This window comes from Bombina bombina, chromosome 2, assembly GCF_027579735.1.
Source record: "Bombina bombina isolate aBomBom1 chromosome 2, aBomBom1.pri, whole genome shotgun sequence".
NCBI lineage: Eukaryota > Metazoa > Chordata > Amphibia > Anura > Bombinatoridae > Bombina > Bombina bombina.
Window position 1 is genome coordinate 714,541,428 of NC_069500.1, and position 14,090 is coordinate 714,555,517.

Sequence of the window (14,090 nt, forward strand, 5' to 3'; positions counted from 1 at the left end):
TATCCAGTGAAAGCGACAGTCTAGTCAAAATTAAACTTTCATTATTCAGATAGGGCATGCAATAACTTTTTAATTTACTTTTATCATCAAATTTGCTTTGTTCTTTTGGTATTCTTTTTGTAAAGCTAAACCATGTAGGCTCATATGCTAAATTTTAAGTCATTGACAGCCACCTCTTATCTCAGTGCATTTTTACACACTGGTTGGCTAAAATATGTCTGTCAAAAGAACTGAGATAAGGGGGCAGTCTACAGAGGCTTAGATACAAGGTGATCACAGACGTAAAAAGTATATTAATTTAACAGTAAATAAAGGGATTATCTATCTTTTTAAACAATAAAAATTCTGGAGTAGACTGTCCCTGGTAAGACATTAATTAGCAAAGAGTTCTTAATGTTGAAAAACAAATGGGACACCAGAACACAGTGGCTTCCATCTTTGAATGGAATTTCACTATGCATAAATTAAACTTTTGATGTAGAATTACCTTGAATGTAATGTCTTTTTAAAGAGATATGTTAACCATATGCTGCATCACTTTCAGGTGTTTTAGCATATATGTAAACAGCTGACAAGAAAATATAAGCTGGACATCTCTATGTAAAAAAAGAAGATATATTAGCTCAAAATGTATTCAGCTCACCGGAGTAAATTCTTTCTCCCCATTAGAGGAGACCCTGAGTGCACCTGTACCAATAAACACTCTTCTCGTACTATGTACGGTATTCCCCTGTAATGGCGCTCAAAAGTTCTCCCTGGTGATATTATAGCACTACTAGTAACGACTAATGTATGCAGGGTTCCACTTACCCCCACTTCAGTATCACAAAATTTGTGGTATAGTGCAGAAGCACTTTAGATAACTGGCAGCAGATGATGCCTTGGTGGAAACTATACAACGAGGCTACAAATGTGCATTTAGAAGAGGACTCTCTTTCGGAAACATTTTAGCACCGACACAACTAAAAACTACACAGAGCAGTGACGTGCAGTCACAGGAGGCAGGTGAGGCAGCGCCTCCCCTGGCCAATCTATGTAATTACAGGCAGCATTTATTTAAAATAAAAAAATAAAAAAAATATTATTATTTTTTTCATATTTTTTTTTTATAAAATAAGGTGACCCCCCCTACCCCCCACCCCTCCACCAAAATCATGATTCTGTGTAAATTTTATTAAAACCGACTCACTGTTTATACATCAATACATTCATATTGCGCAAGACAAGGACAGCCGGCTGTCCTTGCATTGCGCAATATGAATGCATTGACTACTGTGGAAGTGTATGGGACGCTGAGAGACTGCCACCAGAGGAGAAAAGGTGCTAATGCAGTGCTCTCCAATGCGCCCCATACGCTTCCACAGGAGGCTAGCCTCCGTCCTGGCCGCCTCTCAGTCGTCTCACTTCTAGTCTGACTCTCAGCCAATCAGATTCAGAATTCAGAACTCGTCTGAATCTGACTGGGGCTGGCTGTCTCTGAGTGCCGGGCGGGAATGAAATAGATCCTTCCGCGTGCGGTCACGTGTCTCAGAGCAGCTCAACGCAGACTAGAGTCAGACGTGGAGGTGGAGGTACTGAACAACGACCGTTATTAACAGTCAGTCAGCATTGATTGCAACCGGAGCGTAGAAGACTACTTCAACTTGTTGTTGTTATCTATATTTGGCGGCGGCGCATCTTTTTAGGTAGGTCAGTGGTGGCGGGGTTCAGGTTGACTGACTCACTGTCTTCTGTTGTTGTGTGACTGTGTTAACTTCGAATCGACTTTGATGTGATATAATAATTGTGATTAGATTGATTTAGGTAGGTGTCACTCAGTCAGACTGTCAGTGGCGGTGGCGGGCCTCAGCCTTTTATAGTGACTACTCCTGAGCCTGCTGGGGCCCTGGGCCTATCTTTTATTTTAGGCGGCAGTGCGGCACTAAGTTCGATGTGATATAATAATTGTGATTAGATTGATTTAGGTAGGTGTCACTCAGACTGTCAGTGGCGGTGGCGGGCCTCAGCCTTTTATAGTGACTCCTGAGCCTGCTGGGGCCCTGGGCCAATCTTTTATTTTAGGCGGCAGTGCGGCACTAAGTTGAAGTTAGATAACGTGAGTTGAAGTTGAACTTATACATTTATTACAACGAACTTGCAGCCTCGCTGCCAAAATAGTCAAGTTACTTCCCTTGACTATAGAGGCAGCGAGGCTGCAAGTTCGTTGTAATAAATGTATATCAAGTTGACAAGTTCAACTCAAGTTATCTAACTTCAACTTAGTGCCGCCTAAAAGAAAAGAAAAGATGGCCCAGGGCCCCAGCAGGCTCAGTCACACGACAAGGAAGTTGGTTTCTTATTCAAGCTGTTTCTTATTCGTGAAATTCTGTTTCTTATTCATGGAAGTTGGTTTCTTATTCAATTTTTTTTAAAATAAAAAAATTGGTTTTATTAAAATAATAATATGATTCATATAAATGTAGTTACACAGAGGTGGAATCTCTTTATATAACAGATATACAAACTTGAAAAAAGGGCATACGTTGGCACCACTACAAATATTACTATTTTGAATAAATAACATATATTTTCAAAGGGTTAATAACCATTGGGCCACTGATTTCACTATGAATATATACAGGGTAGATCCCCCTCCATGCCATGCAATTATTTTTAGCCTGGCCCAATGGTGTTTTTGACACAGAAATTGATGCCAACACTGGCATAGGTGACATGATTCTCATTTTTGAATAAGTAACATATATTTTCAAAGGGTTAATAACCATTGGGCCACTGATTTCACTATGAATATCTACAGGGTAGATCCCCCTCCATGCCATGCTATTGTTTTTAGCCTTGCCCAATGGTTATTAACCCTTTGAAAATATCTGTTACTTATTCAAAAATGAGAATTATGTCACCTATGCCAGGGTTGGCATCAATTTCTGTGCCCAAAACACCATTGGGCCAGGCTAAAAACAATTGCATGTCATGGAGGGAGATCTAACCTGTAGATATTTATATCGAAATCAGTGGCCCAATGGTTATTAACCCTTTGAAAATATCTGTTACTTATTCAAAAATGAGAATTGTGTTACCTATGCCAGTGTTGGCATCAATTTCTGTGCCCAAAACACAATTGGGTCAGGCTAAAAACAATTGCATGTCATGGAAGGGGATCTGCCCTGTATATATTCATAGTGAAATCAGTGGCCCAATGGTTATTAACCCTTTGAAAGTATCTGTTACTTATTAAAAAATGAGAATTCTGTTATCTATGGCAGGGTTGCCATCAATTTCTGTGCCAAAAACACTATTGGGCAAGGCTAAAAACAATTGCAAGGCATGGAGATGGATCTACCCTGTATATATTCATAGTGAAATCAGTGTCCCAATGGTTATTAACCCTTTGAAAATATCTGTTACTTATTCAAAAATGAGAATTATGTTATCTATGCCAGTGTTGGCATCAATTTCTGTGCCCAAAACACCATTGGGCCAGGCTAAAAACAATTGTAATATGTTTTCTTTCATGATTTAGAAAGAGCATGCAATTTTAAATAACTTTCCAATTTACATCTAATATCTGATTTTTTTTTTCATTCTTTAAATATCCTTTGTTGAAAAGCATATCTAAATATGCTCAGAAGCTACTGAGCATATTTAGATATGAATTTCAACAAAGGATATCTGGTTTTCTTCATTCTTTTGATATCCTTTGTTGAAAAGCATATCTAAATATGCTCGGTGGCTACTGAGCATATTTAGATATGATTTTCAGCAAAGGATATCTGGTTTTCTTCATTATTTTTATATCCTTTGTTGAAAAGCATATCTAAATATGCTCAGTAGCTACTGAGCATATTTAGATATGAATTTCAACAAAGGATATCTGGTTTTCTTCATTCTTTTGATATCCTTTGTTGAAATTCATATCTAAATATGCTCAGTAGCTACTAAGCATATTTATATATGCTTTTCAACAAAGGATATCAAAAGAATGAAGAAAAACAGCTATCCTTTGTTGAAAATCATATCTAAATATGCTCAGTAGATACTGAATGGTGGCTGCATATAGATATTGGCTCGCCCATGTGCAATTGCTATTTCTTCAACAAAGGATATCTAAAGAATGAAGGCGTATCCGATTCCTAGACACTGCCTCACCAGCCTCTGAAGTCACCGCACATCACTGACACAGAGAGAGGATAGGAGTTCTTTAAGATTCAAGGGAGTGTATAGATGTAACAATTCCACCTGTAAAGCATGCAATCACCTCACAACAGGGGAAGGCTTCAAAAGCTATGTTACTAACAGAGTATAACCACAAAAGGTGCATGAATTGTAGAACCGTATATGCAGTTTATCTAGCAGGTTGTACCAGGTGTCATCTACAGTATGTAGGTTTGACGACTAGGGAGGTGCGTTCCCATATTAGGGAGCACCTCTCTAATATAAAGGCAGGCACCCTGACCACCCCCTTAGTCCAACATTTCAACAGGGTCCATAATATATATGCTACAAGTTTTAAATGGACAATAATTTAATCAGTTGATGTTGGGAAGAGAGGTGGGGACATAGACCATATATTAGCAAAGAGGGAAGTATTCTGTATTTTCCAGCTTCAGACCAGATACACTAGAGGTCTTAATTCGGAATACGACCTCATCAATTTTTAAAAAGTATTTGAGGTCAAGGACAGATTGAGCTACACTTAATATATATATATATATATATATATATATATATATATATATATATATTGGTGTTCCATAATGCTCCTGATATTTAGTTGGCTCCATCTTAATTTAATTTGGTTACCAACTCACATACTAAATAATGGGGACAGTGAACACCAGAATTTTTGTTGTTTCAAAATGCAGATAGCACCTTTATTACCCTTTCCCCAGTTTTGCATAACCAACACAGTTATAATAATATACTTTCTACCTCTGTGATTACCTTGTATCTAAGCCTCTGCAAACTGCCCCCTTATTTCAGTTCTTTTGACATACATGCATTTTTAGCCAATCAGTGCTGTCTCCTAGGAGCTTCACGTGCCTGAGCTCAATGTTATCTATGTGAAACACATGAACTAACGCCCTCTAGTGGTAAAAAACTGTCAATGCTTTTAGATTAGAGGCGGCCTTCAAGGTCTAAGAAACTAGCATATGAACCGCCTAGGTTTAGCTTTCAACTAAGAATACCAAAGCAAAATTGGTAATAAAAGTAAATTGGAAAGTTGTTTAAAATTACATTCCCTATTTAAATCATGAAAGTTTTTTTTTACTTGACTGTCCCTTTAATATAAAAAGTTGTTTAAGGCAATGCATATATGCCCCATAGACAATGTGGGAATTTGTATAATATGTACAAATATGTACATATTTTGACTGTATATATATATATATGCCCCATAGACAATGTGGGAATTTGTATATGTACATATTTTGACTAACATTCTTTAACATTAATTATACACAGAGCCCCAGTGAGGACAGAGACAGTGTATCTCACACTAGTGGTTGATGAATTTGTAAATTTAGTAAAGTTCCCTCGATTCCCTCATATTAATTAGTGGCAGATAATATATGTCATTGCTAAGGGTACAATTGTAGTAACTATCAATTGCATATAATAGGCTTTAGATGTACAAGTATAGCTACTAATGTGAAGTTATGTATTTACAATATTGGAATAGGTTGTGTGCTATGGAGGTAATATATCTTTAAAAGGTGAGCTTCCCTTAACTAGCCCCCACCATTTGGCCTATTTGCGAATAGGATGATTTTAATCCCTTTTTAAAGCCTGTATGTTGATGGGAAATTTAGTGAGCTATGAGTACGGCACTATTGCCAAAACGCGTAAGATTTCTACTACGCTAAGCGCTATGTTTGTTTACCTATATATTTTAATGAAGACAAATAAAAGTCAAGTTTTACTTATGGCTGCTGCATCTCCATGTTCATGATTTAATACAGTCACTGTGCCTGCACATACCAGATCCACGCTCCCTTGCAAGTCCCAGGACTGGCATTCTGATTGGCTGCTTAAAGATCCTTTACAATGGGATGTGGGCTCATGAGGACATTTTGAAGTGAAATATCTTCTTTTTTTACATAGAAATATGCAGGTCATATTTTCTAGTCTAGCTTTTTACAGATAATTCAGCATTTGGGTAAAATGCCCCTTTAAGCTCTTATGAATGATGTTGCCATAGATAAGTGTTTACACAGTGTCTTCATACAATCTATGGTGTTTTAGACTCACAGAGCAGAGGGAGCTACTCATTTAATACATGTGATGTTGTTCTGTGGAGAACTGGTTAGCTGCTATGCTCAGAGGACATATTATGAGTGTTGCCTGACAACAGTATATGTGGGGCAGACAGACTTTTTTACATGGAAGGCTGGTCACTAATGGCGGAATTGGCTGGTCACTAATGGCGGAATTGGATGGTCACTAATGGCGGAATTGGCTGGTCACTAATGGCGGAATTGGCTGGTCACTAATGGCGGAATTGGCCTGGAGACGCATTACATTATACTTACACTAAAGAAAAGATAATGTCTCAAAATAAAATTATTATTACATTATAATCACTTTCAGCTAGATTACGAGTTGTGCGTTACGGCTTTTATAGGGACATGAAACCCACATTTTTTCTTTCATGATTTAGAAAGAGAATGCAATTTTAAACATCTTTCTAATTTACTTCTATTATCTAATTTGTTTTATTCTCTTGATATTTTTTGCTGAAAAGCATATCTAGATATGTTCAGAAGATGCTGATTGGTTGCTGCACATAGAAGCCTCGTGTGATTGGCTCACCCATGTGCATTGCTTTTTCTTCAACTAAGGATATCTAAAAAATGAAGCAAAATAAATAATATAAGTCGATGGTAATGTTGTTTAAATTTGTATTCTATATCTGAATCATGAAAGAAAGATTTTGGGTTTAGTAACCCTTTAACCCTGAAAATATGCTATTTTCAGTGTTAAAACGGCACCGCAGCCATTACAAAACTTGTCGGTATAGGTGTACCGCAAGCCTTTTAGCCTGTAACGCAACGTCAGTATCACACTCGTAAAAATTACGTTTTAATGGGATTCCCATTAAATTTCACAGGTAATTTTTTATTTATTTTAACTAGGTAGTTAGTAAATAGTTAATAACTATTTACTAACTAGTCTACCTAGTTAAAATAAATACAAACTTGCCTATGAAATAAAAATAAAACCTAATCTAGCTACAATATAACTATTAGTTATATTGTAGCTAGCTTAGGTTTTATTTTACAGGTAAGTATTTAGTTTTAAATAGGAATTATTTCGTTAATAATTGTAATTTTAATTTAGCTCTATTTTAATTATGTTAAAGTTGGGGGGGTTAGGGTTAAAATTAGGATTAGGTTGTTGCGATGTGGGGGGCTGGCGGTTTAGGGGTTCATAGGTTTATTTAGTGGTAGTGATGTGGGAGGCCAGAAGTTTAGGGGTTAATAACTTTATTTAGTTGCGGCGATGTCGGGGAGCGGCGGAATAGGTGTTAATAACTTTATATAGTGGCAACGATATTAGATTAGGTAGATTAGGGGTTAATACCTTTTTAGGTGGCAGCGATAACGGTAACGGCAGATTAGGGGTTAATAACTGTAGGCAGGCGTCAGCAATGTAGGGGGCAACAGATTAGGGGTGTTTAGACGTGGGGTTTATGTTAGGGTGTTAGGTTTAAACTGTATTTTCTTTTTTCCCATAGACATCATTGATGTCTATGGGAAAAGCGTGCACGAGCACATCAAAACAGCGCTTGTTTTTGGTGCGGTATGGAGCTTAAAAACTCCATATCGGCCTCACAAGCCGGGTTTTTTAAAACTTGTAAAAAAAACACACCACTTTTGTTGCGTTCGTTAATTTCACTATAGCGCTCAAAACTCGTAATCTAGCTGATTTTTGTTTAAAATGTACATAGGAAATTAGTTTGGGGATCTCCAGTATATGTGAATGTATTTGAAGCTTGATTTTCTTTTCTTTTTTTTTTTCTCCAATAGAGAATGTTATTCGTGAAAATCAGTGGGGTGGCGTGGATATCCGAAGAGGTGGTGATCCATTTCTAAGAAGTAACCTCATATGCTGTGGGTATTCTGATGGAGTAGTTGTGGGAGAACGAGGAAAAGGTCTCATAGAAGGAAATACTATATATGGTAAAAATGTCATTACATTTTCATGTGTTGCTTGTGTAACATTTCACTGTACATAAATAAAGCAGTGCATGTTCTCCTTATCAGGCAGTGAGCAATCAGTCCTTAAGGCTTAGTTGTACACTTAATACTGTACATGCATGTCATGTTAGCCTAAAAATAAAGTTTTATAAAAAAACTTTTTTTACACAGCTATATTTAAAACTTAAAGTGATGGTAAATCTGAGCGTTTAAAAAAATGCTAGGATTTAACATCACTAAAAATAAAGTGGACTTTCACTTCGTAAAAAAAAAAAAAGGTGCTAAACTTACCCTTTCTAAAAGTCAGCTGCTCCGGACGCCCACAGCACTGAACTCTTAACCAATTAGGTGACTTTTCCACCTCTAAATCAATAGCCTACAGAAGAGAGAAGAACCAATAGCCTACAGAATACTGAAGAACGATGTGCCGTGGGCGGCCAGAGGCGCTGACTTTAGCTAGGAGTCGCGGAACAGAAAGGATGAGTTTAGAACTTTTTATTTACTAAGTAATCACTGAAAGTCCACTTTACTTTTAGTGATCTTAGTGTTTTTTTAAACTGTCGGTTTTACCATCACTTCAAATAATTATTTAGAAAGAAAAAATACTCTTATAATTATATAATTGTGTATAAGTCGTAGCCACTGCATTATATGTGCCATCTAAAAGTATTTAAAAAATTTATTTTCATCCAGTTTGTAACATCATATGTGGTTTTCAAAATATATTCATCAATATAGTATTTTCACATTGGCACTTCCAGTATACATAATTTGTTTTGCAAACACTCTTTATCCATATAATAATCAGTTCCTTGACATTTTGGTTTACCAAGTTATATTCCCCAGTCAATGTTTTTATGATACATTCTTCATCCTCACAGACACAGAATAGTTTGTCCATACAATCTAAAAATATATTTACATCCCAAAGGAAAAAATAAAATTGACACAATAACACAGTAGAAAGGGCAGCACTGATTTACTGTGTGAGATTGCAGATTCCCCATAACCTGTCTCTCCTATTGAGCATCACAATTGCTATGCGGTCTGCTTATATATTTTTATGTATTATGCTTTTTTTTAAAATATAAGAATGTATTGTCTTTTCAAATGCAAAATACATTGTTTTTCTATGGAGTCTCAAGCAACACAAAAATAATTTAGTATGTTTTGTTTTCATAGTAACCTAAGCATGCTCACAATGTACAAGATAGCACTTGTCTGGATTAGATATAAAACTAATTTGTTTATCTCATTTAAAGCCTCTCTCAGCTTCATCCAGAACCATTTTTACTGCAGTTCACCTTCGTATGAAGACATTTATTTTCATTTTGTTTTGTTCCTACCTAACTGGTTTGATTTATACATTTATGGTTGCACGCAGTATATGTGGATATATATGTGTGTATAAGCACCCTTCCTCTTTTCCCGTGCTTAATTCAGTTTCTGAAATAATTTCTAAGGAGCGGCAGAAGCTAGGTTTTCCTTTTAAACTTTCTACCAAATTTACATTTTATGTTTCCTCCCCCTTCTTTTAATACAGAGATTTTGGAAACTGTTTCTAAGGTGGATACGTTTATTTTCACTTTGGCCAAGTGTACCACTATTTCTTTGGAGGATAGTTCCTCTTTTAAGGATACTTTTAAAAAGAAAATTTGAAAATTTTCATAGGCGATCCTTTTAGTTTGCATGTTTTATGTTTAGACCTGCAGTTAGCATAGCCTGGGTCAATGCTGCTGTTTGATGTGATAATATCTCAAAACTTGTTTCTGGGAAAACCACTCTGGATGAGATACAGGATTGTATTAATGTCTTAAAACAGTGAATACCTTTATTTGGGAAACAGCAGTGGAATTGATTTGCATTAATGCTAAGAATGCTGTTTTAGCTAGGCAAGATTTGTGACTTAAGTCTTGGTCTGTTGATATGGTTTCTAAGTACAGACTGCTTTCTCTCCCTTTCCAGGCCAAATCTTGGCTTGGGCCTGGACTGGATGTTATTATTGCCACAGTCACTGTAGGTAAGGGAGCTTTTCCGCCCCACTGATAAGAAATCTAAAGGTAAGCTTAGATCTACAGGCCAATTTAGTATCTTTTGGCAATCTAAGGGTCAGAAAGATTCCCCTTCTGGCTACTCCAATTCCTCTTGGAAGCCTAACTTTTCTTGGTACAAAAGCAAACAGTCTAATAACACATACTGGTTTTGAAAAGCTTTGCATTTTTCTTTTATGGATTTACCTCTGTAACTATTTATATTACAGTGAATCATGGTATTATAGACAATTTCAGGTCATAAGCTATTAAAATACAACTGTTATACATGGGGCCATTTATCTTTAAAAAATACTTTGGCATTAATCTTGCACCATCGATGGATGCCATTTTCACTCTCAACTATATACCCTTATAAGATAAAATAATAAGAGACCTAGCAAGCTGGAAAAAAATATTTTTTTGGCTTGGACGGATGAATTTAATTAAAATTAAAGCATTCCCTCGAATATTGTACCTTTTTCAAACTCTACTGAGACCCATTCCTGATAAATACATTTAACACTCCAATGAGCTTTTAAAGATTTTACTTGGAACAAAAAATACCCCAGAAAAAAATAAAAATATCATGGTGACTCCATAAATACAAGGTGGTCTGGGAATGCCCAAATTATAATACTACAGATACACAATGTTTCTATAAAGCATAGTAGACTAGAATATTTATAGAAACTAAACATTGAGTTACCCTAGATCACAATATATTTCAAACATCTCATTAGTAGATCCTGTGGGAAAAAGTCAACACTGAAATTGTTATTGTTTAAAAAGATAGATAGCACCTTTACTATCCATTCCCCAGCTTCGCACAACCAACATTGTTATTAAAATACTTTATAACATTTAACCCCTTAGTGACCAGACCACTTTTCAATTTGTTGACCATCTGGGACCAAGGCTATTTTTGCATTTCTGCGATGTTTGTGTTTAACTGTAATTTTCCTCTTACTCATTTACTGTACCCACACATATTATATACTGTTTTTCTCGCCATTAAATGGACTTTCTAAAGATATGATTATTTTCATCATATCTTATAATTTACTATAAAAAAAAAATATAAAATATGAGGAAAAAATGAAAAAAAATGCACTTTTTCTAACTTTGAGCCCCAAAAAATTTCTTACACATCTACAACCACCATAAAATACCAATGCTAAACAGTTTCTAAATTTTGTCCTGAGTTTATAAATACCCAATGTTTACATGTTCTTTGCTTTTTTTGCAAGTTATAGGGCAATAAGTACAAGTAGCACTTTGCTATTTCAAAACCATGTTTTTTCAAAATTGGCGATAGTTACATTGTAACACCAATATCTGTCATGAATCCCTGAATAACCCTTCAAATGTATATATTTTTTAAAAGAAGACAACCTAAGGTATTAAACTTGGGGTATTTTGACTTTTTTCATGCAACCATTTTACCACCAATCTATGCCAAAGTTTGGGGGGGGGGGAAATAATTTGATTTTTTGACAAAATAGCAATTTAAGAATACATTTACTGATAATATTAAGGGTTACTGCCAAATAACACCCTCATATGTCTTCAGCAGCATCTCCTGGGTACAGTGATACCACCCATGTATAGGTGTGTCGGGTTCTCGGGGGGCTAAAAGCTCTTATTTTTAGGGAGCGCATTCCAGTTTTTCAACTTGGAATTTTCACATCGGTCATCATGCACCCATGTCCTATTTGGGACATTTCTGAAGCTGGTCAATGGAATTTACCCCCCTCAAACCATATATTTTTGAAAAGTAGACACCCTAGGGTATTTCAAATGCTTGTATTTTAACACTTTCCATGCACTAATTCAACCACCAGTCTTTGTCAAACTTTTGGGTAGTCATTATTTTGTGTTATTTTTCACACACATTGTATTTTAGGCATGGATTCTCAGTTCCTGTTATGTGTTACTACCAAAAAACCCCTCAATATGTGTTCAACAACATCTCCTGAGTACAGTGATACCACCCATGTATAGGTGTGTCGGGTTCTCTGGGGGCTAAAAGGCCTTAATTTTAGGAAGCGCATTCCAGTTTTTCAACTTGGAATTTTCACATCGGTCATCATGCACCCATGTCCTATTTGGGACATTTCTGAAGCTGGTCAATGGAATTTACCCCCATCAAACCATATATTTTTGAAAAGTAGACACCCTAGGGTATTTCAAATGCTTGTATTTTAACACTTTCCATGCACTAATTCAACCACCAGTCTTTGTCAAACTTTTGGGTAGTCATTATTTTGTGTTATTTTTCACACACATTGTACTTTAGGCATGGATTCTCAGTTCCTGTTATGTGTTACTACCAAAAAAAACCTCAATATGTGTTCAACAACATCTCCTGAGTACAGTGATACCACCCATGTATAGGTGTGTCGGGTTCTCTGGGGGCTAAAAGGCCTTAATTTTAGGAAGCGCATTCCAGTTTTTCAACTTGGAATTTTCACATCGGTCATCATGCACCCATGTCCTATTTGGGACATTTCTGAAGCTGGTCAATGGAATTTACCCCCATCAAACCATATATTTTTGAAAAGTAGACACCCTAGGGTATTTCAAATGCTTGTATTTTAACACTTTCCATGCACTAATTCAACCACCAGTCTTTGTCAAACTTTTGGGTAGTCATTATTTTGTGTTATTTTTCACACACATTGTACTTTAGGCATGGATTCTCAGTTCCTGTTATGTGTTACTACCAAAAAAAACCTCAATATGTGTTCAACAACATCTCCTGAGTACAGTGATACCACCCATGTATAGGTGTGTCGGGTTCTCTGGGGGCTAAAAGGCCTTAATTTTAGGAAGCGCATTCCAGTTTTTCAACTTGGAATTTTCACATCGGTCATCATGCACCCATGTCCTATTTGGGACATTTCTGAAGCTGGTCAATGGAATTTACCCCCATCAAACCATATATTTTTGAAAAGTAGACACCCTAGGGTATTTCAAATGCTTGTATTTTAACACTTTCCATGCACTAATTCAACCACCAGTCTTTGTCAAACTTTTGGGTAGTCATTATTTTGTGTTATTTTTCACACACATTGTAATTTAGGCATGGATTCTCAGTTCCTGTTATGTGTTACTGCCAAAAAACACCTCAATATGTGTTCAACAACATCTCCTGAGTACAGTGATACCACCCATGTATAGGTGTGTCGGGTTCTCTGGGGGCTAAAAGGCCTTAATTTTAGGAAGTGCATTCCAGTTTTTCAACTTGGAATTTTCACATCGGTCATCATGCACCCATGTCCTATTTGGGACATTTCTGAAGCTGGTCAATGGAATTTACCCCCATCAAACCATATACTTTTGAAAAGTAGACACCCTAGGGTATTTCAAATGCTTGTATTTTAACACTTTCCATGCACTAATTCAACCACCAGTCTTTGTCAAACTTTTGGGTAGTCATTATTTTGTGTTATTTTTCACACACATTGTACTTTAGGCATGGATTCTCAGTTCCTGTTATGTGTTACTGCCAAAAAACACCTCAATATGTGTTCAACAACATCTCCTGAGTACAGTGATACCACCCATGTATAGGTGTGTCGGGTTCTCTGGGGGCTAAAAGGCCTTAATTTTAGGAAGCGCATTCCAGTTTTTCAACTTGGAATTTTCACATCGGTCATCATGCACCCATGTCCTATTAGGGACATTTCTGAAGCTGGCCAATGGAATTTACCCCCATCAAACCATATATTTTTGAAAAGTAGACACCCTAGGGTATTTCAAATGCTGGTATTTTAACACTTTCCATGCACTAATTCAACCACCAGTCTTTGTCAAACTTTTGGGTAGTCATTTTTTTGTGTTATTTGTCACACACATT

General features: G+C 36.3%; 1 protein-coding gene across 1 annotated transcript in view; it reads left to right on the plus strand.

Annotated features, from left to right (window-relative positions):
* Positions 1 to 14,090, plus strand: part of FBXO10 (F-box protein 10) — a 641,472-nt gene that overhangs the window by 474,221 nt on the left and 153,161 nt on the right. The window contains exon 8 of the mRNA XM_053702717.1: positions 8,028 to 8,180. Coding sequence (XP_053558692.1) covers positions 8,028 to 8,180 — 153 coding nt within the window. The remainder of the gene's footprint in view (positions 1 to 8,027; positions 8,181 to 14,090) is intronic.